The following is a 27,895-nucleotide window of genomic DNA, read 5'->3' as shown; positions in this document are numbered from 1 at the left end:
TTATATATGTTTTTAAAATTGTAATTGTATTTTGAAAATTTTGAATTTTTATCGCAGGAGAAGATAGTTAGAATTTGATTAAATTTTAATCATAACAATATTACAACATATATAAATTTTCTTATAAAATAATTTATATTAATTAATCGTATAAATAATTCAATGAGTTATAAGTTTTCAATTGTTCTTTTATAATTTTAAATGAAATAATGATCAGATAATTTGTAAAACTTTATTTGTTATTAGTACAATTGTTATGAATATTGTAATGCAATAGTATCTTTTTATATAATAGATAACTCGTAATTTATATGACTTTTAATGATGATATATATATATAAATTATATATATATATAATTATAAATTTGAATTTCTTTGTTTATTTCAAGAAATGGCATTGTATACCATTATTCTCAATATCCTGAACCCCTTCCGTAACCATCGTATTACCATTAGCTCTGAGTACAGACCTATAAGAGGTACGATAACCAGGTAACTGGTATCAGTTCTTAGTTGTTTCCTCGTCCAGAAACAGCACTCATTCTTTCTACATTTGACCAGTATTGAGCTTTGTGAGTATTGAAAGTTATTGTTGACCATATTTATATATATTAATTTATTTATATTTTCCATTTTTGAAATTAGGTAACACAATACAATATATTTAATGTAATTTATTACATTACTTATTATATTTTATATAATATATTTTTCAACAAGTTTATGATAATTTTGTTTCCACATAAATGTAATAAGAAACTTTTAAAAAATTAATTAATTACAATATATACGATGTAAGATCATAATCTATAAAAATTATATTTTTTGCAAATAGAATATTTATAATTGAATATTTATAATATTCAGATTTAATTAATCATTTAAGGAATATATAAAAATGAATTAATTTCATTAATTAATTTAATTATTTATTCTATTTTATTTTAAAATAATTATTTTAATATATTTGACGTTTAAAATGATATTTTAATTTAATCAACAATTGAATGATACAGAAAATAAATTAGTTTTTAAAAAAGAATTAAAGATTTCATATAATTTCATGTTAATTATTGAATTTATAATTTATATAAAACTATAAAATATTTGATAGTGTCTATTAAATAAATCTTTAGTAAATCTTTTGTATATTCTTCATATAAAAAAATATAAATTTTCTATTTATATATAATTGTACTTCTAAATTAATTTTAACAATTTTTTTAAGAGTTATTATTAGTATCTGTATAGATATCTGATCATTTTTTTTTTTACATTAATGCAATTACAATTTAATATATATAAAAATATATATATTATAAAACTTATATAAAACTGCAATCTATAAAAAGTGAAAAATTAAAAAAGAATTCATTTGCATCAATATAGATAAAAATAAAATAAAAAATCAGTTAAAACTTTAGATTAAAAAAATACACGTACTTTCACTTATTCAAATCATGGAATTTTATGTAGTCACTATATTATGCTCATTTGCTGCGTTTATTCATTTGCTGTAATAGACAACATAAAAATTATAAATTGTAAAGAAAACGAATCTAATTTTCATTTATTATAAAAACATATTAAAATATCAATTTGGAAGCTTTGAAATATTGTATTAAAATTATTCGTGGAACTTAATAAAAAATACAAATAAAATTTTCTATAACAACAATTAATTGTGTTAAATTTTGAATATAAGCTGTTTTTGTGTTTTCTCAATAACAAAAACTTCAAATTTTGAATTATGAAAATCAGATATGTCGAATAATATATTGTTCATTTTCTAAGAGAATCAAAATTTTTTATTATTCATTTAATTATTATTTAAATTTTGTATTAGTATTCAAATTTTATATTTAATTATTTATAAATATTATTATTTATAAAAACAATTTTAAAATGATTCTTCTAATTTTGAAATGATATAATTTTTTAATTTTTTTAGTTTTTGTCACAAATAAATATTTATACAATAAATCTAAATAAATATTACAAGATATTTCTTTTATAATAATAATTTAATCAAACATCTTTAAATTATTATTTAAATGTTTAATTTATGCATAAACATAAATAAAATTTTTAAAAACTTATTTGTCCAAAATAATGATGTGAGAATTAATTATCTTACTACATAATGAAAATAAACGAAATTGCATTGCACAAAATTTTATATAAAATTTAATTTAAAGATATTGACATCGATTAATTAATATGATTTATATTTTAAACATTTAACAATGGTAATAATTCTTTGACACAATTTCATAATTTTGCTACATTCTTGAAGAATTATTCTTCACGGTCATGCTTCAAATGTGAAGTGAAAGAATTATGCTTTCAGAGATATAAATCTACAATAATCTATTATTTAATTACATCTTGATTTTATATACTCTTTTTTTGACTTTTTGACTTTAATAATAATTTAATAATTTCTTTATTATTATAAGAAATAAAATAATAAAAAACTTTTAAAATTCATGATTTAATTTCATCAATCTATGCATTGATAATAAATTATTTCAAATTTATTTAAAAACAATTCTCAATTCTCTGGGACAAATTTTATTTCTTTTATTATTATTATAATCATATTAAATATATAATTACACATTAATATAGTTTAAAGAATTAGAAATTTGTATTTTTTTTATCTTTTAATATCTGGTATGTATTTTTTTTAATTTACATTTTCTTATATACACGTCTTTTACGTATATATATTTTATTTATTTTATTTATATTTTTTTTTGGAATTAATGCATATGCATGATTGCATATGTGCTTAGAGAGATTACATACAAATAAAGATTGTCTCCCATTGATTTAATTATACGATTACATGTGTATGCATTGCTTTTTAGAGCGCAACGGAACTGGACATTTGATTTTGAACCGCAATGAATTGCAACAGAATTGCAACCGGAAAACTAGAACGTACGTCATGAACGATCCATATCAATTCTGAATTTCGTAAAAGATCATGATTAGTAATGCATTTGTGTTCTTAAATCAATTCTCCGAAAAATCAGTTCTTTGTTTTTTCCCCCTCTATAATATACATATTCTTGAATAGAACAAAATTTTGCTTCGATACAATTGAAAGAAATATCAAAATTTCAAGAAATTTCTCAAATTTCATATATTTGAATTTAAAGAATTTCAAGATTTATTAAAATTTTTATTTCTTGACAAGTCTTTGAAAATTTTGAAATCCCACAAAATTTCGAATTTAAATTTTATGAATTTAAAAATCTGGTTTCAATTCTCTAATTTCATTATGATAGAACAATATTTTATTTCAACAAATATTATTTTAATTTTATAATCGGAATATCTTAGTATATATACATATTATTTTAATATTTTAATTATGAAATATTTGTTGTAATAAAAATATTTATAAAATTTTCATTTTCAATATTGAAAGTCAATTTGCAATATTCTTGGAAAACGATCTAGTAAGAGAACACTATAATACACACTAACAGTGCGGTAAAGGCGGATTTTATTGTAACCTTACCAATCTTCCATGACTAATACACAGTAAAATGTGAAAGGCAGGGAGTGTCCAAAAAAAAGTTACTTACATACTTACATACATATATACGGAAATGTAACAGTTTTAAAATTAAAACAAATGAACTAGTTCAAATTTCTCAAATCAGCATACAAATTCGTGACGTAATGCCACAGTTTCTTTTTTTTTTTTCTTTTTTAATTATTTATTATATTCATATCTCGTTTCATAATTATCAATTCTAACTATTGATAGAATAATGGATTTTTCATGATTTTTATTACATCCATTTCCTGTCATATTGTATTGTTCAATACTATATATTTTCTTAATATTTTAAATTTATAATATATAAAAGAATCCAAATTATCAAATAAGCAAAAGAGATAAAATATATAAATTATATTTTCTTATTTTTATGTAATAATGGAAGATGGATATCATATAATCAAATAATAAATGTAAAAAGAAAGAAAAATGAAAAAATATCATAAATAGTAATAGATAATGAGATATGATAAAATAAGATAAATGAGATATGATAAATGAGATATGAAAAAATAAGATAATGATAAAGTTCTAAAAATTATTTGCATATATAAACGCTAAAATAACCAAGTATGAAAAGATTTAACTGATTAAATTTAATTATTTTACAAGTGCATGCATACAATATACAAAAAGAATCGCCTTTTACAGCTTATATCATCAATTTTCATTATATATTGTATATAGCAGAAAACAATAGAAATAAGATATTTGTTAATAAATTCTATTAAATATAATATTAAATTTTATTACTTTGTTAAAAATAATTTCAGTTCAATATATATATACATATATGTATATATAATAGTTTCAATTCTATAACTTTACATTACATTAAATTTTTATAATTATTATAAAATAATTAAATATTAAATAATCGAAAAAGTTTTATGGCGAAAGTGCAAGAAATATAAAAAACAAACTTTTATTAAAATAATTATTTTTAATATGCTTAACAGAGAAAAAGTTATAAAAATAGATTTGATGAAATTGATAATTTTGAAAAAATTATCTTTACCATCCTCTATTTTTAGTTTTAAAGATGATCATTCAATAATACTTATGAATAGAGGATGGATATTAAAATATTTATGAGACATTTTTGATATATCAATTCCTCTTCTAGAGAATAAATAAATATAAAAGTTGATGTATAAAAATATTAGTTGGGATTTATTTATCAAGTTATTTATTTATAAGTAACTTAATAAAATTCGCGTTAAATAAAGCGAAACGAAAATAAAATAAAATACTGCTATAATTTATCATTTTTTTCATCTTTATCATCTTATTTTATTTAATGTAAATTTTATAAAAAAAGTTTCTAATTTTATAAAAAAATTGATATTTTTTCTGTTTATTTTGGTCTGAATCGATCCTCTAAAAATATTCTACAAAAAATATTCTATTCTATTGACATCTTGTATAATAATTCTCAGAACAATGAAAATTGAGCAAAAAGTTTTCACTCGTAAATTTTATGATTTTTTAAAAATTTCATAAATTTATTATAATTGTATAATAATATAATTGAACAATTTTTTAACTATGCACAAAAATTATTATGCAATTCACAATTTCACCCATTTTAAGTCTCAATTATTTGTAGTTGTAGCATTATTAAAGGAACAGAATTTATGTACAATTTTAGAATTTGTACATTTATATACAAGTTGGATATGTAGTAGTTTATGTTATGTTAGTAGATTATTATGTAGATTTTATGAATGATTTTATATTTTATTATACATATATTTTTCTATCATAGAAGAGACAATAGAAATTTTTTAATTAAGAATAAATATAAAATGATAAAAAGTTATCAAAATCTATTAAATAAGATTCTATACTTTGAATTACTAAAATTTGATACTTTTTCTTAGGTTTTTTTAATTAAGTATTAATTTTTATTTATTCTAGAAGATTATTCTATAAATAAAAAGAAATTTGAAGAATAATTATTTTTCAAGAATATGATGGAAAAATAATTTAAAAAAGAGATGTATGTATTACAAGAAAAAATTGAAATTCATTCATTTCAAATGATAATATAACACAAAAAGAATACATGGAATATAAAAAATTATTATTTTTTTAGATGAAGATTAACATTAATATTATATACAAATAATTAAAAATATTTACTAACAAAATTAGATTGCAATAAATTAAAATGATATATAATAATGCATTCATTTAAAGGAATTTTTTTTCAGTTATATTGTAAAAATCATTTATAAAATAATATATGTATATATATATATATATATATATATATATATATATATATATTACTTATCATTGATATTTAGTTGACCTCAATTATAGCCTTAAGGCCTTATTTTATTTTATGCGTTAGTTTTCCAGTTACTTTCGATTTAATAAATACTAATAAATTTCTGTATTTTAATGCATCATGCGAACAGTTGAAATTTTTTTATTTCTTACAACTTTCCACAGAATGTAGAATGCTATTCAGTCTGTCGTTTTATGGGCATAAGTGCCCCGTTTTTTACATACAATGCTGAAGGCAAAGCCACAGGTAGTGAAACTAGAGAAGTGAAGGCTTTAGATTTTAAATTTGCTGTTAGTGATTGGATGGATACTATCTAATATTTATAATAAATGATACATATGATTCAATATAAAAGTATCCATTTAATATATGAAATATCGATATAATATCAAATAATATATATGTAAATATATATATGTATATAATATATATAATAATAATATATATAAATATATAATATATGAAATATTGATATGTATCAAAGTTTTAGATATTTAATTATTACTTTTTATTTAATATTTTTAAAATAAAATTTAATTATTAATATAATATATTAATATTAATATATCAATAATTATATTAATTATATATTAATAATTTTATGAATTTATACTGTTGTTTACAAAAATAAAATTTTAACACTTTATTTCTCAATAATATTGATCAGATTGTGATTATATTTTATTATATTAGTTTTTCATTTTATACTTTAGTTTTTCTTAATATATAAAAGTTTAATATTTAAATATTATATATATATATATATATATATATATAAATGAACGAGAATTCATTGATACTTTCAATATTTGAATAAAATTAAAACTTTGAAATTGAAAAATCGATAAATTATCTATATATTCATTATCCGAGATTTCCAATAAAAATATTTTCTCAAATAGTCAAATAATATTCAATTGAATAGCAAGTATCTTAGTGTCTTAATTTTTCAATGATTTTGTAACATATTTTTGAATAAACTAGATTAAACTTTCTTGATATAAGTTTTGTTTATGTATGCTTTGTTTATTATATATTAAAGATTTCCATTAACTTGATATTTTCTTATTACAGATCAAAACTTTGAAAAAAAGAAATAATTAAAAGATTAAAAATGAAGGTACTGTTACTGCTAGTGGCGTGTATTTGTCTGGTACAATGCGGTCCAACAAAGAAGCAGGCTCGTGATCAAGAAGCTCAAAGTTACGAGTACGAATACGCGCATGAACCAGCGCTGGCACTTGTCGATTCCGCTGCTTTTGCCAAAACACCTGTCTTAGCCCCGGCACCAGTTGCGCACAGTCGTGGGATTTCTCATCCAGGTTTCAGTGTAGGTGGTCCTTTGGCCAACATCGCGAAAGGCGCGGCGGAACAAGCGCACACGCAATTGAGCAATCAACATTCCGCGGCCGGACAAGCTGCGTTCGTTGCGAAAAACACATTGGCGCAAGCTGCTGCTCAATCCGCGGCAACTGCGGCTGCAGCACTTGCTGGAAAACAGATCGTAGTGCAGGGATTGGAACAACAATCGAAAGACGCTCACGTAGCGGTAGACAGTGAAAACTTACAATTACAACAGGCTGAGCGTGCCGCGAGCGCAGCGAGAACAACCGCTAAACAAGCCATGCATCAATTGCAAGTAGCCACAGCAGCTTTGAACGCGGCCCAAGCCACGGCTGATCGTGCAGCGCAAGCTGCCGCTGAAGCTGCAGCCGAATTGGCGGCACAAACCACTATGCTTGGCCAAGCGAAAGCAAGAGCGGAATCGGTGGACGAACAACTCTCTGCTGCGCGTCTCGACTACGAAACTACCCAAGTGGCTGCAGAAAAAGCTGCGAGTGCAGCCGCGGCTGCGCAGAACAACGCTGCTGCCGCCGCTGCGCACGTGGCCGATAATGCCGCTGCTTCTGCGCTCTTGAGTCACGAACCAACGAAACCTTCGCCACTTCCCAAACTTCCTCCTCAACATGCGCCTGCCGTCGCAGAACCTGCCCTCGATCTACCCGCTCTTCGCCCACATGGTTCTCTTCTCGCGTCAGCTGGATTACATCAAGCGGATGCTCTTGTACCCACTGGTTACCAAGAAGCTATTGCTCTTCCTGCGTCCGGACTGCTTCACGAGGCGAACGGTCTTCATCGTTCGGAACTTCTTAGTTTAGCTAATGCTTTACCGACTGATAATTATGGCATTAAAGGTTATCGATACTAGATTCTTTCAATTTGGACGTTTTACGTGGAATCTAGTGTTATTGTTGTCATCGTTCAAGAATAACGAAATATCATGTCAGATTGTGTAAAATAAATTGTTGAAGTATCAAACGTATTCCGTTTAAATTCTCTGAATTTTTTTCCTTTTTTTACTTTTTTTTTTTTTATCAAATGTGTGATTTTTTTTTTTTATCTTTTTCGAGATAATTATAAGAATATAAATATTATTATTACCTCGCATTAAATGTTTATTTTTTTTTAAAAATAATTTTTTATTATTTTATTTTCATACAGAGATGTGATTTAAATATTAAAAATAGAAATTGATATGACATAAAATTGTATTTGTCATATATATTAAATATTAAATATCTTTTTTTCGTTCTTTTTTATTTTTGTTTGTATTACTGATATTAGTATTAACATAAAATTTAAATCTTTAATAAATTATTAAAAAATATTAATATTGATGGAAAATAAACTATGATTTTTTTTTGTATTATTATAAATTTATTCACTTTTTGTTTTCGTCTACTGAATAATTATTTCTTGAATAAGACTCATTTCTTTTTTTTCTTTTTTTCTTTAAATATATAATAAAATTTTACTAAATTTATTATTTATCTTGAATAAGATGTACATAAAATAATATTACATATAATAAGTATTTTAAGAAAAATATATAAGTATTTTACTAAAATATCACTTCTAAGAGCAACATTACTAAAATTCTTAATGATTAAAATTATATTGGCTCAATATTTAGATGTATACCTCCTTTTCCTATTAATATGAGGGATCCTTTCTCGAATTCCAAAGTAGATGGTGTATTTGGCCCAAATTTGAATTTATTCTTTAATAGAGCATTAATTATAGCAATTTTTGTTTGTATCAAACCAAATCTTAATCCTAAAAAAGCCAAATAATATTGTTTTGATACATTGATTTAATATTGTTTTGATACATTGATTAATTTCTAATTCATAATTAATCTCTAATTTTAAATAATTATATCAATTATAATTTTCTCTATCATGATTTTATTTTTTCTTTTTTATTTTTATTGAAAATTAATATTCATGTTATTTATTTGTCATTAAAAATATTCTACTCTAACAATAAATATATGTGTTTATCTATTTATCTATTTAAATTTATTTATTTTATATTTTATATTTTATAATCAGCAATAATTATGAAAAAGAAATTAAAATTAAGAGATATATGCAAAAATGTAAAAAATTGAATTATTATTTAATTTACTGAAATATAAATTATTTTGTTATTATAAATTAATATATATACATATAATTTTATGTAAATAAAAATATATTTACCAATACATATTCGTGGTCCTTCACCAAATGGCAAATATACATAAGGATGCCTAGTTTTTATATTTTCTTCGGAAAATCGTTCTGGATCAAATTTTTCTGGATTAGGAAATATATTAGAATCTCGATGAAGGCCAAAAACAGGTATGGCTATGCAAGTTCCTTTCGGTATGCAAAAATCTGTTGTACTCAATTTTACATCGTTTGTACAAATACGATTTAAAATAACAACTGGTGGATATTTTCTTAAAGTTTCTGAAATAAATTAAATTTTATATAAAATTTCTACTTGTCAATACTTTTATATATACCATTAATACTAATAACTTATACTATTAACTATTTATACTATTAATATGGAATAAATAATATTTATTTATCAATAAAATATAGTAGGAACATTATTCTTGATAAAAAAAAAATATTCTCATAATATAATTAGCAGAAGAGATTAGAAAATTAAGTGATATATGAAAATTTAATTATAAATATAATACATTTAGTTTCTTTTTAAATTTCTGTTTAAGAAGGATAAAGAGAAAGCGAGAAAGACTATTTTTATGCAATTTCATGTATGCTTCTATTTCTATTCAAATTGTTATATTTTATTTTATAGCAAAAGTATAGATTTATATATAATTTATTTTCTATTTTCCATTATAATATTAAATAAGATAAGATATGAAGTTTCAACATTTTTTCAAATTTTGAGTATAATTTTGCTTGAGATTTTTTTTTTTTTTTACAACAGAACAAGATAAATGAAATTTTAAATATTTCAAAAATTATAATTTTATCCTATCCTGCACCATTACAGAATTATGTTATTATTTAAAAAAAGTGAAAAATGCATTAAATTTTTTAGATCTTTCTCAATTTCTTTTATAAAAAATAAAGTTTATATATGATTAATTTTGCTCGTTTTCGTTGATAATTGTTTCAGGAATATTTTAACAATTTCTCATAGTATTGATATTATTGGTACTGGTTAAAGTATTGGAATATTGGCCAAATTTAAATATTAAAATATTATTCATATTATTATTAATATATAAACGAACCAGAAATCACTTTATGAAGATAATTCATATCGTTTAGTGCGTTATACGTTAAATCGCCATTTTTCTTAATCATTGTTTGAATTTCTTCGCGTACTTTATTCTGGATATCTTGATTTTTTGCCAATTCATAGAGACAGAATGTGACTGTAGTTGACGATGTTTCAAATCCAGCTAAGAAAAAGACGTAAGCTTGCGCCGCAGCTTCCATCATTGTCAACTTATTTTCTATTTGCATTATAATTAAAAAAAAAAGAATAATTTATTTATTAATATTATTTTTTCTCAATGTTAAAAAAATATACATTTTTTTAAAAATATTGATGATAATGAAAAAAAAATAATAATAATTACTTGCAGCATTTACGTTATTCGATAATGATTCATCATCCGCATCTACGTATCCATTTTTCATCAATTGAATCAATAAATTCAAGAAATCTTTCCTTTCGATGTTATTCGATTCCCTATATTTCACAGTTTGTTTAAACATATTTGTAAAAAACTTTGTAACACTTTTCTCGGTATATGATATGGAAAAGAAATTAAGGATTTGTGGAGCAAATAAAATAAGAGCATTCCACAAAGGTTTCGGATCGAATATTTTCTTCCCCCAATATCGAAATTCATTATTTGGTTCTTTAAAACTGTCACACGATATTCCAAATGCCACTGACATGATAATGTCAGTCGAATATCTGGAAAAAATTATAGAACGTGAGCAAATGAGCAATTCATTTCTAAAAATGAAAAAGAGATAGTATAAAATAGATTTATTATTATAATTTCTTTTAGCGTTTAAATGCAATTTCGTTTTATATTTTAATTAATATTTATTTTATTTTTCCTACAATTTTTCTAGAAAAAAAATAATAAATGTATAGAAATATATTTGATAAAATGTTAAAAATAATATATTTAATTCTTTACAAATTTAAAATAAAAAAATTAAAGAATATTTTTAAATCATTAATGAATTTTAATCATATTAATTATATAAATAGGTTATTTATCTTAAATAAAACAAAAATTCTCATGTTAAATAAAAAAAGATCAGTAATTTTGAAAAGAAATCAGAGTGATTCATCTTCAAAAAAAGATATTCATTTCCAATTATATAAAATAGAAGAATATTCTTATATAATCATAATTTTTATTATATTAATATTTTATTATATATAAAGAAAATGAAAAAAAAAATTCTGTTTTCTTACTTATCCTCTTACTTAGCTCATTTATACCTTTTATTACTTCTGTTATTTACCTCGCAAATATATCTTTCACATCGATCGTGGATCCTTTCCGCGCTTCCTCTTCTAAATATTTTGCGAGGATGTTTCCAGCTTCGTTCAAAATCGGGAAAAATTGTTTAATTTTTCCTGAAGTAAAAGTTGGTGTCAACTTTACCCTTAAATTTCTCCATTTTTTCCCCGGTAATTGAAACAGATGTCCAGATAATGGATCTACTTCTTCGTTATAAAATATTCCACGATCATGAAAATTTGTAAACTCTTTTGTCAATATATCTCGAATTAAATTGGGATCATTTACAATTAAATAAGGTTTATACAGCATATATATGCCAACGAGACGATGATGTTTATTGTGCTCGTAAATATCTCTAAAGAACTCGGCTATAAAATAAAAATTTCATAAGTAATATGCATACAATTAATTATAGATTATGTGTAAATTAGATTACATTATTTTATATTAATTAATAGATTACGATAATTCGCTTTCTTTAATCCTTAGAATTTGGAAAGGAATAATTTGTATTTCTTAATAAATTAAATATTTGAATAACTTTATTTTTATTATTATATATAAAATTCTTTTATGAAAAAATAATTTAATTATTATTTTAGTTGTTTTTAATATTGAAAAATATTTAATAATATTGTAGAATAATTTTAAATATTTTCAATATTTATATCTAGAATTTTAATTTTTAGAAAAATCTAATAAAAAATAAAAAATTCTAATCTAATTTAATCTAATAATAATGTTTAAATTGATTTTTGAAACATGAGATTTTAAGAAATAAATAAAATATTTCAAATAATATTAAATACTAATATATTATTATAAATATTATTATAAAATTATTAAATTATTAATTATATTTAATTATGTAAATTATTTTTTTCTTCAACTGTCTAATCTTATTTCAAAAATGAAGATACGATATATTAATTATTAATAAAATATTAATAGATATCTATACAATACATACATATAAAGATTCGTTAATCAATGTAATTATGAGAAATTATATATTTATATAAAATAATATATAAAATAAAATATTATTTTAATAATATTTAATAAATATTTAATAAATAATTAAATATAATAATAATTATCACTTATCATTTTTTAATTCTTATATAATTTTATCTTATATAATTCTTATATAAGTTTAAAAAATTGACCAATTATCAGTCGTAATATTTCCATAAATTTTTTTTTCAAATAATTTCAAATATTTTGATATTAATATAATTTAGTAAAAAATTTAATGATAAATTGCAATACATATAATTAATAGTTATTAATAATTTTAAAAAATCATGACATTTCTTATATATATATATACATTTAAGAAAAATTTATATAAGAATTTTCTTCAAATTATTATTTAAAAATAAAATGATTTATATAATTTTTAAATAAAATAAAATAAAATAAATTTTTAAATAATATATTCTTACCTAATGATAATTTACCATTTATAATTGGCATTATATTTCCAGTTGGAAAACTAGGTTTAACATAAAATATTCCTTTTTTGTGCCAAAATTTAAAAAGATATAGTTTATAATAAAAATACAATCCAACAGTGATAAGACTTGCAACAGCAATAATATCCGGTATTAACCACGTAGTTAAAAACATGATGTCTAATTATCTATCATAAAAAGAGATTTTAAATTTAAATTTTTTATATTAATTACATATATGATATATGTTTATTCTATATTATATTATATTCTATATTTTCACATAGTTACATTTTTTACATATAATATGTCAAAATAATAGAATAAATTTATCCTATTTAAAAATTAATTTTCAGGGAAATTTAATCTAAAAATTCGCTAATTATATGATTTTGATTGTATATAAATATAATTGTTTTGATTGTATATAAATTCAATTTTTTGAAAAAAAAAAAATTAAATATAAAATTATAAGATATAAAATTTTATTCTATACTTCTACTTATTTTCATATGTAGAATAATCTATTGGTACTTCATTCGAATTTAATTTGTTTATTAAATTGTTTATTAAATTTTTCAAATTTATTTTAGTCGAAAATAAAGTCTAAAATGAAAAAATTTTTTTCGACATTTTTAATTAATTTTTTTTTTATAGAATCATTTCCTAGCAATTATATTACGGAAAATTCTAAATATTTTAAATGTAATAGAATAATAATTTCAATCACCTTGAATATCTTTGAAATACCTTATTTAAAAATTTTTTATATCAAATTATAAAATATAATAAAAAACTAAAATATATTACTATTACAAAATATATTATTATTAATTTATTAATATATTAAAAATATATTAATATATTAATATATATTAATATATTATAAATACAAGAATAATAATTAATAAATATAAATAATTTTGTATAAATTATTTTCAAAAATTAAGAATTTAAATAATTTTTAAATCGTTCGTCTCGTTTGAAGTCTTCTTCACTTCAGCTATAAAAATTCTAAACTGAAGTAAATCTTTGTTTTTGTATGATATTTATTGCATAAGATAATATTCTATTTTTTACTATAATTATTATTGCATGAATAATGCATGATAAATATATAGAAACATATTGTACATATAGATACATTGTACAGATACATTATTATTAGATAACATTAGATAGCATGATGTAATTAAATTGCATGATTAATCAATTAATAAGTAGATATTACTTTTAACATTTTAACCTTAATAAAACCAATAATATTTTTAAAGGAAAATTTTATTTATTTCTTAATAATTTTTAAATATGAATTTTTTAATAAAATTATCATTTTACATAAATTTTACATAAATTTAATTAATAAAATTATTTTTAATAAAACTTAATAAAATAGATTTTTTTCTATTTAATTTGTAAAATATATATTTTATTAAATTCAAAAGATTATTAAAAAACATTAGATTTTGAAATTTGATTTTAAACAAAGAAGCGCGCGTAAATTCATGAAATATATGAATACTAGAGGAAATGTTTTAGTTGTATTTTGACGCATTAAGTCAATAGTAATACCCTCTATGTTTTCTAATTATATTAAAACATAAATTATAAAATTTAGTTTAATAAAATTTTCTTTATTATATATTACATAATTAATAATTAATATGTATGTATTATAATGTGTATGTGATTAATATTAAATATATATATAAAATAAGTTTCTACTTTTTATTTTATGTAATAATTGTAATTATTGTTTTTACAAATGTTTAATAAACAATTAAATATTTACAAGAATTTATAAAAAAAATAGATTTTTAAAAATAATTATACAAACTTTAAAATTATTAAATTTCTTTGTTCAATGATGTTCAATCGAGTTTCCTATCATAGAAATATGTAATATAAGATCAATAAGTTGAAAAGGTTTCGTCAAAGATCTAGTTGATTGGAGAAGTTTTTAATCTCGTGATTGTAGTTTTTTTTTAATCAAAGTTTTTTAATCTATAAATGTATATTGTTTTGTCCATAAATAATATTATTGCTATAAAAATGATAATGGAATATGTAATAAATTAAAAAATTGGTGAATTCATGAATCGAGAAATATATATTTTTGTTCATATTATACTAGTAAAAATGTCAAATACATGAATGATTAAGGAATTTTACAACCTTAATATTTCAATAACCTAAAATAAAAAAAATATTTTCTTTGCACTGTTCGTAAGTAACTGATTTTTTAATTTCTATAATTTTATCAAAAATGATGTGTCACGTTAGGCACGTATGTAAATAATTATAAATTCAAAAAAAAAAAAAAAAAAATACAAAAATCATTGAAAAATTAATTTAATAAAAAATGAGTTCTGTTTGGAAACGATTACAACGGGTAAACAAGAGAGCCGCAAAATTTCAATTTACTGTATCATATCATGAAGTTACTTTACAAACGACAACAAAATGGTGAGTATTATGAATTTTTTTTAAAATATAAAAAGTTTAATTTAATATTTCTTATAAATAAGTCATTTCTAATAAATGTCAAATACATTTTATAACATGATATAACATATTATAAAGAACATATATATCATAATATTATTATATCAAATGCTATTTATGTATTATTTAAAATTTTTAAATTTATATATTATTTAAAATTTTATATATATTCAAAAACTTATGTAAAAAAAAAATAGTATTACGTCCCATTTGTAAAATAAAGAATGACATTTTGTCATTGATTTGACACAAACATATATATGTGTATATGTATGTATATATATATATATATACACACATACATTATGTATTATACATATATAATTTTTCATTCATATAAAATGATATAATAAGATATATTGTAATATAATATAAAAATTTAAAGTATGCAATTGGTATAAATTAGTATTTATATTTGATTATAAGATTGATAAAAAAATTATATAAAAAGAAAATTCATTCACTTATTTTTAAATATATAATACATATTATTAGTTATAGTTTTATCTTATAAGATATTTATATATAATACATTGTGATATTATTATGAATATAATACAGTGAATATAAATATTATTAGAAACTAATTCATGCTATATATATAAAAGTTATTTTCTAACATTATATAGGAAGCCAAACAAACTAAGTGTTGTATGGACAAGACGTAGTAGAAGAGTTAGTTCAGAACCATTAGATTGGGAACCCAGTTTAAGTGATCCATTAAAAGGTGTCATTAGTTGGGCTGTTCCTGATAATCATACAGTTTCAGTAACTTTGTTTAAAGATCCAAGAACTCATGAATTAGAAGATAAAGATTGGACATTTGTAATTGAAGATGTAAGAAAAAATAAATATAAACATTTATATTATAAATATTATTATAGAAAATATAAATTAATATATTAATATATTAAATATTAATTATATATAATTAATATATATAAATTTATAAACCTATAATATTAATTATATATATAGGTTTCATCTACTGGTAAAAGACGACATGTAGCTGCTACAAACATAAACATGAAAAAGTATGCTACTTTAGAATCTAGTCAACAACAACTTAAATTGGATTTAAAACCTACATCAAAAAAAATTGTTAATGCTACATTAGAATGTACTTTATCTTGTGTCTTTTTAAGAGAAGGCAAAGCAACGTAAGAAAATATTTTTAAATATTTGAAACATATTACTAATCAAATTTAATATTTTTTTTTTCAAATTTATAATTTTTAATCAGGGATGAAGATATGCAGAGTATGGCTAGCTTAATGTCAGTTAACAACAATAGTGATATTGCACCTTTAGATGATTTCGATAATGAAGATATACCAGAAGATGTTGAAGAAGTATCTGGAAAAAACCTTGATGAAATTTTAGATATCTCTGCTCAACTTGATCTAATGACAAGTAGTCTTACTGAAAGTGAATTACCTAGTACTCCAATAAGTGGTGTGTTCAATAATTATATTCAAAAATTTATTTTTATATTTATTTTTAATATATTTATGTATGTATTTATTTATTTATTTATTTACATATAATATATCAATATATATATCAATATATAATATATCAATATAATAATATATCAATATATATTTCATAATCATATTGTATATTCCACAGTGGCAAGTTTATCAAAAGATGATACCACTCCTGTAAATGATAGCGATCATATCATCCGTGATGTTAGTTTGTCAGGCATCGGTGATTCCTTTAAAGAAAAATCACCTTTAAAGGATACTATTGCTGTTGAAAACAAGTATATTAAGAAATGTTTAGAAAAATTAATATTAATTATGCTAAAAAAAAATAAATTTAATATCTTTAATAAATATTTATTGCAGTAAAAATATTGAGCATACATTGATAAGATTACCATTGCAACCATTAGAATTAAAAAAGAATGATGCCAATATTCCTAGATTAAAAGAAATTACTCCAGGTCAGGATTTATTAGAATGGTGTAAAGAAGTAACTAAAGATTATTCTGGAGTGAAAGTCACTAATCTTACAACATCTTGGAGAAATGGAATGGCATTTTGTGCAATCATACATCATTTTAGATCAGATCTTATGTATGTACATAAATAAACATATTTAAAATTTTTAAGATATGATTCAAAAATTATATTATCATGATAATGATATTAAAAATAATTATTTTTTTTTTCACAAATGTTTAAAATTAACCTAAAATTATATTTTATTTTTAAATATTTTTAACATAAATAAAATGGTAAATATTTGATATAATGATTAAATGATAATTTGCAGAGACATTGATTCGTTATTGCCTCATGATGTAAAGGGTAATTGTAAAAAAGCATTTGATGCTGGAGAAGCTCTTGGGATACCTAGAGTAATAGAACCAGCAGATATGGATATATTGACTGTACCTGATAAATTAGCTGTGATGACTTACTTGTATCAATTGAGAGCACATTTTACTGGTCACGAATTAGAGGTAACAGATTTATATTTTTTAAAAATATTTTATATTTTTATATTATTATCTTACAATTATTAAAAAAATTGGAAGGTATAATTATTTACATAGATATAGATAATTTATGTAGATATATATAATGCTTGAGAAAATTAGATAGAAAAAGGATCATTTTTATCAATTTTTATATTTCTTTTGTAAATCTCTAGAATTTCTCCTTAAATTTTTTACTTACTTCATCCATTAAAATTCAATACAAAGTATATTATAATAAAATTTTATCTATGTCATTATCTATATTTTTTTTGTTTAAATAAATTATAATATTATATATTATAATTATAAAGTAAAAAAATAATTTTATTTATATATATTTAATTGATATATAATTAATATAATAAAAAATATAATAAAATGTAATAAAAAGATTTGTAATTAAAAGTTTAAAAATTTTTAACTAATTAAATTTAAGAACAATCAAAATATGATTTATTTTATTGAATTTATCTTAAAACTAAAATATTATTATAAGGGATATAAATCTCAAGATTAAAAACTCAAGATTTCGAATTCAAATCGAATTGGGAATTTTTTTTGAAATCAGATTGAAAATAGATTTAGAATGTTATGTTAGATGTGTATGGTTTTGAATATTCAAAACTGAAATTAATCAGATCATTCTCAAAAGTTTTTATGATATTGATACATAAATTTTAAATTGAATCAAGTTTAATCAATTTTAGATTCAATCAATAATTAGAAATATAAAAAATTTTTACTTCTGATTTTAAAAGTATTTTAATTCTCATCAATCTATTATATTAATTTTTCGAAAAAAAATCTTTTTTGAAAAATAAATATTAAAAAAATAAAAATTGAAAAATATGAAAAATACCATATATTTATTCATTATTTTTTTATATTTTTTTATATCTCTGATTTTTTAATAAATATTTAAAAATTATAAATTATAATTCGATCCAAACACAAAATCTCATTATTTATAGATCCCTACTTGATTAGTATTTTATATATATTATTTATTTCCTCTTAAATATCTTAATGAATAATAATAAAATATATTTAAAATACCTATTGTAACCAAATCTTATTATATTTAGCTAAATATAAATCTTATATAAAATATAAAATATAAAATATACTACATAGACATTTTGTATAAAAAAATTAAAAAATATAATTTTGTTTTTATTGTTAATGGATTAATATACATAGAATGACAAATATATACATTTGTTATTTTTTTTTAAATTCACAAGTTCTTATATATATAAATATACATCATATCAATATTTTTGTATATTTTTAATATTTTTTTTAAATATTTGTAATTATTTAACAATTTCATTGAATCATATATAATTACATGTACAGAGAGAAACATGTTTATTAGATAAAAATGAATTTATATAATTTGTAATTTTTTATTTGTTTTATATAATGTATTATTATGTAATGTGTTATTTATTATGTCTTCAGGTACATCAAATAGGTAAAACAACAGATGAATCATCTTATATGATTGGCAGATTTAATACAGACAATAATTCAGATGTAAGTGTGCAATTATTTGGTCAGGAAATAATTAATTTGCGCAAAAAAGATCAAATGGATCATAAAAATAATAAAAGTGATAATAACAGACGGTATGTTTATTGTATTTTTAATTATTTTCAGAAAATAAAAATAATAATAAAGATACAATATTATATTTCTTTAGATCAAATCCATTTGATAATAAGAAAGAAGATGTTAATATTGATGCTTTAAAAAATAAATTACATTTAAGTTTGAACATAGAAAATCAGGATCATGATCAATGCAAAGATAAGTCACCATCAAGTGTTAAAGATGTTAAAGATATTATATTAGCTAGTTCAAAAAGTATTTTAGAGAAAGTATTATCACCAACGAAAGAAAAATATTTGTCTAGAGAAAAGGTACATAAATAGATTTTTATATAAATAATTTTTATAATAATGTTATAATATTATATTTATAATATTAATATTATATCTATAATATTAATACTATAATATTATATTATGTTATAATATTTAAAATTATAATTTTATAAATTATAAAATTATAAATTATTATTTTTTTTACTTAACAATAAAAAATATATTGATTGAAATTCAATTACATATACAGAGTAAATCTCCACCAAGAATATCGCAAACACAGCAACGACCTATATTAATGACTCGTCGACAATTAACAGATCCTTTTGGATCTGATGAAGAAGAAGAAAATATTCAAATAATTGACGAAAAATGGTCTCAATCAATTTCGATTAATAAATCAGAAACGCCAATTAATAATGTCAGTATATTTAAAATATCTGTTTATACATTATATATTGTTTTATATAATTGTCTATTGATTTTATATTATCTATTTTATGCATTAATATATATTGAATTATATTTATTCAATATATTTTATATATTGAATTATTTTTTTTTATATATACTATATTTTATATTCTGTATAATAATATCAAGTTTTATAATTAAAGATAGAAATATAAAAATGATTAAAAATGAAAATAATTTTATAAAGCTGTTTTTTATAAAATAGTTTCAGATTATAATTTTAAATACTATATTTAAAATTATTTAAAAGATCGATATATTTAAAAATTTTAAGATTAATTTTTTTTTAAATTACGTGAGATTATTTTATTTAAAATGAAAAGAAAAGAAAAAATGAAAGATAAGAAAAAAATTAAAAAATAGAGAATTACAATTTTGAGGTTTTTATCTGAATTTATATTTTGCATTTGTTCAGAATTTTTTCGGTCGTATCCAATAAAAAGATTCACATTTTTTTTATTTTATATCTGAAAATATTTTATATATTTGTGAATATATAAAAGAATAAATTTATTTAATTAATATAATAAACTCAAAAATTATACATTCACAAATATATATTGAAAATCTTATTTTATATGCTTTTCTATCTCTATTACTTAAAAGTTACTTTTTTACTTAAAGCTTTATAAATATAACTATGATCTATATGAAAAAGATATATCATTTCATATAATAAAATAAAATAGATTAAAATCTTTGAGATCATAAAAGGAATCATTTATTTCATCATATTTGAAATTATTTAAATTAAAAAAAAATTATTTGTATTACGATATTTTTTCTATTTTTAACCATTTTAAAAAACTATAATTTAAATAATTATAATTTCATATAAAATTAATGAAATTAATAATTAAAATTAAGGAAAAAATTAGTTATACATATTTATATTTTGAATGATGATATGATGCATTTTATTTATTATATAAAAAATTATAATGTTTGTTTTTATAAATATAATTATAATTGTAATATAAAAAATTTGCAATGATTTATTTTCATCAAATGAAAGATATTAGAATAATTTTATTCAAATATTAAATAAAATTTGTTGAAATATGAAAAATGCTTGCATAAAAATATTCATTGATTAATATAAATGTGATTTATGTGATTTATGAGATTTATAAGATTTATGTTTTTTTTTTGTTTTAATTTTTAAATATTTTAACTTTTTTTAAATAAATTTTTATTATTTTAATAATTATAATAATTATAACTTTAATAAATGCATCATTTTACAGGATTCAATCAATATAAGTGACAGAGGAAATCGTACTGAATATCAGACAATATCACCACAAGGAGAACAACGTTGTCAAAATGTAATTACTTTGTTCATATTTGTCAATTCTGTTTGTAGTATCTTAACTAATTTACTATTTTTCTTTTTTTTCTCTTTCTCTCCTTTCTTTTTTTTACATTAGCCATTAGTCAGTCGACATGACGAATTAAGACAACGTGCCAGACAACTATTAGAACAGGCTAGGAATCATACAAAGTCAACTGGTCTTATTTCTACTGCTGCTTGTCCTATTGAGGTTTTGTTTTTTTTTTTTTTTTGTGTTATGATTTTGTATAAAATAGTTATATACATTCATTTATTGTCATATCTTTACATATATTCATTATTTGTAATTCTTATTATTTATAATAAGATTGTGTTTGAATTAAAAAATATTTTATTTTATAATTTATATAGATTTTAATTATATAGATATATATTATATTATATATAATTATATAGTTTTTATTTTATAATTTATTAGAGTCAAAATGATGATGAAAGACAGCAACAATTACGTGAAAGAGCAAGACGTTTAATAGCAGAAGTGAAAATGGGTGTGAACATTACTTCAAATCAAATTAATGATGACAATAATAGTGATAGACGTTCAATAGATGATCAAAATAATAGTCCAAGACGAAGTATTACACCGTCTACTCCGGGTGATAAATTTAGTACAAAGGTTAGTGATTACTTTTTTATAAATTTAATATTTTCGTATTTAAAAAATTATAAAAATATGAATGAAAAATTATTAGATAAATATGTAATAATAATAATAATATATTTTACTACCGTTTTTTATAATTTTTCTGATCAGATTACTTTATTATTGAATCTATGTTTATATTTTTAAATATTCATAAGTCAGATAATTTAAATATAAAATAATAAATATATAAATATATTGTGTATATATATATATATTTATTTATTTATTAATATCAATATTCAAAATAAATAATTGATAATAGAAAAAAATAGAAACTTGTTGTTTATGTAGAATATAATGAAAAGAAAGTTTATTTTCAACTGATGAGAAAAATATATTTTTGTTCTATGTATACATATAATTATATTCTATCTATAGTTTAGCATTGCTCTCATAAATTTCAAATTTTGACTTATATTTTAGATGTAATTGCAATTTTTACTATGTTTTATTTTTTAATAGAAATGAATTAAAACATAATTCTTCACATTCAATGTAATTGCTAATATTGATATAAACAATTAAATTTCAATAATCAAAGTTGAAATTATCTGAATAGTAGTTTAAATATTAGAAAAAGTTATTTATTGTTAAATATATTGTTAAATATATTAAGAAGTTGCTTTTGTATCATCATCAATAATCTATTTAAAAGAAATCAAAAGATCAATGTTTTCATGCAAATTTCATAAAATTTATTCATAATATTGATGATTAGCAATTATGATAATTTAATTCAAAAAATTAATATTTTCATATTCAATAAATATAATTATATGTTAAACATTATAAATAATATTATATAAATATTAAATAATGCAAATATTATATTGATATATATTATATAGCTTGATCAGTTTCATTTGAAATTAAATAATTTTTTTATTTTGAATGCCTTAACGAAATAACAAAATTTTGATATATATATAATTTCATATATAACTTGAAAATTTTGTTTAATTTTAAAATGCAATTAATCTATTAATATTCAACATTATAATAACAACAAAAAATTATTCAAAACTGAATTTATAATAAAATTTAAATAATAATAAAATTACATTTTTAGAAACTTGGAAAATTATATTTTATAAGTTGAAATAGAAGCCTTTTAAAATGCATTATAAATATTTATTTTATTAAATAATATTTATACTTTCTCAAAACTTCTACATCATTAATATGTAAAAAATAATATTTAGTTTTATTTTATTTATTTTATTCTAATTGATAATTTGTTATATTATATTATAAAAAAGATATAATATTAAAAAAAAATACTTATTGTTTTTAAGAAATAGTATTAATTGTATTATATATAATATATATTATATAATATATTTATATAATATATATTATAATTATATAATATATATTTATGATAATATATATTATATATTAAAAATCAATCAAAATTTTTTCATTCAAATTTATATACAAGAGTTTATCAATTATCATCATACATCTATATCTTTAATAATTTTTCAGAATAATTAAATTTAAATAAATAACATTTTACATCATGTATATATTTAATATTAAATGATTTAAATTTTAATGTTTTTTTTTTATATTGAAATATATATTTTATATTAAAATATATATTTATAATATACAATAAATATTTCAGTCTGAATACAATGGAAATACTCTAGGAACTCCAAATGTAATAGATGGAGAAAAAAAAACAGGTTCTCCTTTATTCTCATTTTCTAAAATAATAGAAAGAATTTCTCCAGATAAAACTAGCCCAGATAGTACTTCATATACGCTTAGAGGGGTATGTTTTAAACTAATTTATTTAAATATTCAATTGTACTTTGAATACTTTAATTAAATTAAATATTTCAATGCAATTATTTTGTATTTAGTTTGGAAAAGATATGTCATCTTATATTCAAAATGAATTAGAAGCATTAGAAAGAGAACAAACTCAAATAGATATTCAAGCTGGTAAACTTGAGAAACAACTTCGAGCTGCAATGGAAAGTGATAATGAAGATGAAACAGAAAGATTAATGTCTCTTTGGTTTACACTTGTTAATAAAAAAAATGCATTATTAAGAAGACAAATGCAATTGAATATATTGTAAGAAAATTCTTATTTATTTACTTAATTATTAATTATTTAATTAATTATGTCAAATATAATTTAAATATCTTTTTTATCAAATCTTTTATTGGTTTTAATACATTTCAGAGAAAAAGAAGACGATCTAGAACGACGGTTTGAATTATTGAATCGAGAGTTGAGAAGTATATTAGCAGTAGAAGAATGGAGAAAAACTCCTGAACAAAAAATGCGAGAAAATTTACTTTTAGAGGAGTTAGTTTCAATAGTAAATAAGAGAGATGAATTAGTTCATCATCTTGATACACAAGAAAGAGCGTAAGTATCAATTATTAATTTATATTTAATTTAATATATTTTATTTATTTTAATCACTTATATCATATTAATATTGATTTATTAGAGAAATTATTTTTAAGTAAGTATTATAAATCAATAAATATTAAAAATAATAATTCATTAAATATTTGCTTTTCTGAAGATAAATAAAAAAGAAAGAATTCGTTTTATATTTATTATTTTCTATAAATATCAGATTGTATTTATTTATTTTTTATTATATTTCAGTATCGAAGATGATGATGAAATAGAACGTAATTTATCTAGAGCTGGTTTAGCTCAACGAAATAAAAATTGTACTATACAATAAAAGTATAATCTTTTTTTGTTGGTCAGAAATGACAAGTAAGTATTGCAAATTAATAATTTTAATTATAATTTTTTTAATGAAAAAAATTAAAAATAAAATTCAATTTTTTAAGCAACAAAAATTATTCAATTAAATAATTTTTAATTCAAAATAATTATAGGCATAATTCATTTTGCTGTGGGGTTGCCAAAGAAAACATAATAAAATTTTTTTTAAAGGTAAAATCAAGAATTATATAAAACAATAATATTTAGAAACTTATTTTATACTATGAACTATATATAAATTGTACAACCAGTGTTTTATATTTATACATATTCATTATTAAGTACAGCATCAACAGAATACTACTTCCCGTAGTAGATCTAAGTTCAAAATGGTCCGTCGAAGAAATACACAAATTCATTGAAGTCTATTGTGAAATATGAAAGTTGTAAAAAGAATATGTTGCTAAAAATCAATTTCAATTATAATTCATTCACTTATAATTATATCTCATTAAAAAAGCAATAGAAAAATATATTATGTAGGAACTTCTCAATTCAAATAAGGTGCTCGAATCTTAATATAAATTACAGAAGAATGTATAAAAAAAAAAAATGTTGCTACATATATCACATTGTCTGCAATTTAGTATTATATATTACATAAATCACTTGAAAAATTATGTATAAAAGTATATAAATCACTTATAAAAGAAAAAGAAATTAGTCACTATATGAATAGTTTAGAAATGATATTAAAATTGGGAAATTTGATGAAAAATTTTAATGAATTATATTTTATGATCTATGATACTCATAGATTATGTTTATTTTGTGCCATATAAATATCTTAATTTTTTATATAAAAATTATTGTTTATTTATCTATAAAATATTTGCCATTTTTTTAGTAACATTATATATGTAATTATGCATAAAATATCATAGATTATTAAGTTATAAGTTTATTAATATATGAGGCCTAATCAATTTTACAAATTTATGAATATATAAAATATTATTACATATTTCTTTCTTTAAAAGTATAATGAATTAAATTATATAATATGTATTATCTTATATAATTATTGCTCAATAGAATATTAACTCAAAATTAAATGTGAAATTAATAATTTAATTAGAAATTTAACATAAAAAATAGAACAATTAATATGCATATTGCATTTATTTATATCTTTCATTATATAATGTTTACTTTTAACAATGTATTTTATATGCTCATATATCTCATACATAACTAAAAAAAGATAAACTCTTAAAATAATATAAAAAATATTACAAAATAAAATGTTATTAGACGCTGCATTTTTCTATATTGCTTCATTATTTAGAAAAATATATTCTATGTACATTTGAAAAATGCAATTTTATTTTTATTTTTAATGAAATTTGAAATTATTGTTTAGAAAAAAATATTAGTATATTCAAAATTAATGACGTGATATATATAATTTATAATATATTTTTTAGCCTAAACAATCGCATAACATATATGTGATAAAAAGAAATTATAAATAAATATTCAAAAAAATAATTAAGAAACAATATTGTACAAAAATAATAATTAAAATATCTGGAAATTAACATTGAAATTTTATATATAATAACTATGTTATGATAATTTAAAAATTATATTTATATATAGTTTTTAAAAATTATGTGAATCAATAGAACTTGAAAATGTATTAACTTTTTTTTTTATATTTTAATTTTGATTACAAATAGACTAAGATATTTGTGTTCTAAATCTATTAGTTTTAAAATTATTTCTATTTTAAATATATTAAATTATTTTTATATATTAACATATTAGTACTGTGGAAAATTATTATCTTATAAAATATTCAATAATAAAATATACAAATTTATCTATTTAATAATTAATACATTTTATATTTCAATATTTCCAATTGATTTATGTTTATAAACATTATAATGGCATAATATTAAATTTTATATATACAGAAATAATAAATAAAATTAAAATAATATTTCAAATTAATAGTTTTAGAATATAAATAACTTAATAATTTCTAAATGATGGAAAAATACAAATTGATTAATATACCTGAAATATAATAAAATGCTATTTAAAAAAAATCCCTTATTATATTTTTAAATTTTTATTCATATAAAAATATATAAAATAATCGAAAAATATGCAGCATTTACTATCATTTCATTTTGTTTCTTAATAAGAATTTCTATTTTCAACTCTAATAGGACATAATCTATATAACTCCATTTATATGAACAATATTATAGATAAGTCTGATTATTTAAACTTTAGTTAAATTCTTTATACGAATTATCGCCAAGCATCATTCCACTTATATGAATGACTTTATATAATAATTAAAAAAAAACTTTAAATAATAATTAAAAATATAAATTATATTTATAATATAAAATAAGTTAAAAATTATTTATAAAATAATAGAAGATTATTGTAATTACAAAATTATTTTTATAATATTTGATATATTATTATATATTTTAAAGAATTCCTTTGTTCATAAATATTTATGAATTCTTTTTATAAACATGACTTCCTTAATTAGAAAAAATTAATTAGAAAAAAAATTATAGAAAGCTGATAGAAAGAATTAGAC

The 27,895-nt window shown here is 19.4% G+C and overlaps 3 protein-coding genes across 9 annotated transcripts in view; 2 read left to right on the top strand and 1 right to left on the bottom strand.

Annotated features, from left to right (window-relative positions):
• The first annotated feature begins 449 nt into the window (after positions 1–449).
• On the top strand, positions 450–8,197 carry LOC102654146 (antifreeze protein Maxi). Its single transcript, XM_006572029.2, has 2 exons — positions 450–573; positions 6,949–8,197. Exon 2 carries the CDS (start codon positions 6,989–6,991, stop codon positions 8,081–8,083), a length of 1,095 nt encoding a protein of 364 aa, XP_006572092.1. The 5' UTR covers positions 450–573; positions 6,949–6,988; the 3' UTR covers positions 8,084–8,197.
• A 552-nt stretch (positions 8,198–8,749) lies between these two features.
• The window catches only part of LOC552418 (cytochrome P450 6k1), a 30,288-nt gene continuing 11,142 nt past the window's right edge, over positions 8,750–27,895 (bottom strand). The window contains exons 1-7 of one of the 3 annotated variants that reach the window (XM_624792.6): positions 13,928–13,986; positions 13,189–13,385; positions 11,739–12,108; positions 10,829–11,172; positions 10,478–10,702; positions 9,420–9,671; positions 8,828–8,991 (exon numbers count right to left, since the gene is read on the bottom strand). In XM_624792.6, the coding sequence (XP_624795.3) occupies positions 8,828–8,991; positions 9,420–9,671; positions 10,478–10,702; positions 10,829–11,172; positions 11,739–12,108; positions 13,189–13,372 (1,539 nt within the window). In that variant the 5' untranslated portion in view covers positions 13,373–13,385; positions 13,928–13,986. Of the gene's footprint in view, positions 8,992–9,419; positions 9,672–10,477; positions 10,703–10,828; positions 11,173–11,738; positions 12,109–13,188; positions 13,386–13,927; positions 13,987–27,895 lie in introns of those variants that run through there. The other 2 variants (XM_026446468.1, XM_016917348.2) reach the window with 2 other exon arrangements.
• On the top strand, positions 15,129–25,947 carry LOC726053 (EH domain-binding protein 1). 5 transcript variants are annotated; one of them, XR_412340.3, is made up of 19 exons: positions 15,129–15,663; positions 16,332–16,539; positions 16,681–16,862; positions 16,946–17,157; positions 17,335–17,470; positions 17,556–17,786; positions 17,986–18,175; positions 19,658–19,824; positions 19,899–20,118; positions 20,333–20,503; positions 21,804–21,884; positions 21,987–22,100; positions 22,329–22,529; positions 24,190–24,339; positions 24,431–24,648; positions 24,760–24,948; positions 25,198–25,314; positions 25,440–25,497; positions 25,614–25,947. XR_412340.3 is itself a non-coding variant. In XM_016917345.2 (18 exons), exons 1-17 carry the CDS (start codon positions 15,560–15,562, stop codon positions 25,277–25,279), a joined length of 2,856 nt encoding a protein of 951 aa, XP_016772834.1. In that variant the 5' UTR covers positions 15,129–15,559; the 3' UTR covers positions 25,280–25,314; positions 25,440–25,885. The 5 variants fall into 5 exon arrangements, 4 of the variants coding, with proteins under 4 accessions (XP_016772834.1, XP_016772836.1, XP_016772835.1 ...); XM_016917345.2 differs by having other exon boundaries at positions 25,440–25,885; XM_016917347.2 differs by lacking the exon at positions 20,333–20,503 and having other exon boundaries at positions 25,440–25,885.

Source organism: Apis mellifera, linkage group LG2 (genome assembly GCF_003254395.2).
Source record: "Apis mellifera strain DH4 linkage group LG2, Amel_HAv3.1, whole genome shotgun sequence".
NCBI classification, from domain to species: Eukaryota; Metazoa; Arthropoda; class Insecta; order Hymenoptera; family Apidae; genus Apis; species Apis mellifera.
The sequence above is the reverse complement of the archived record's forward strand: the minus strand, read 5'-3'. Positions and strand labels throughout refer to the sequence as shown.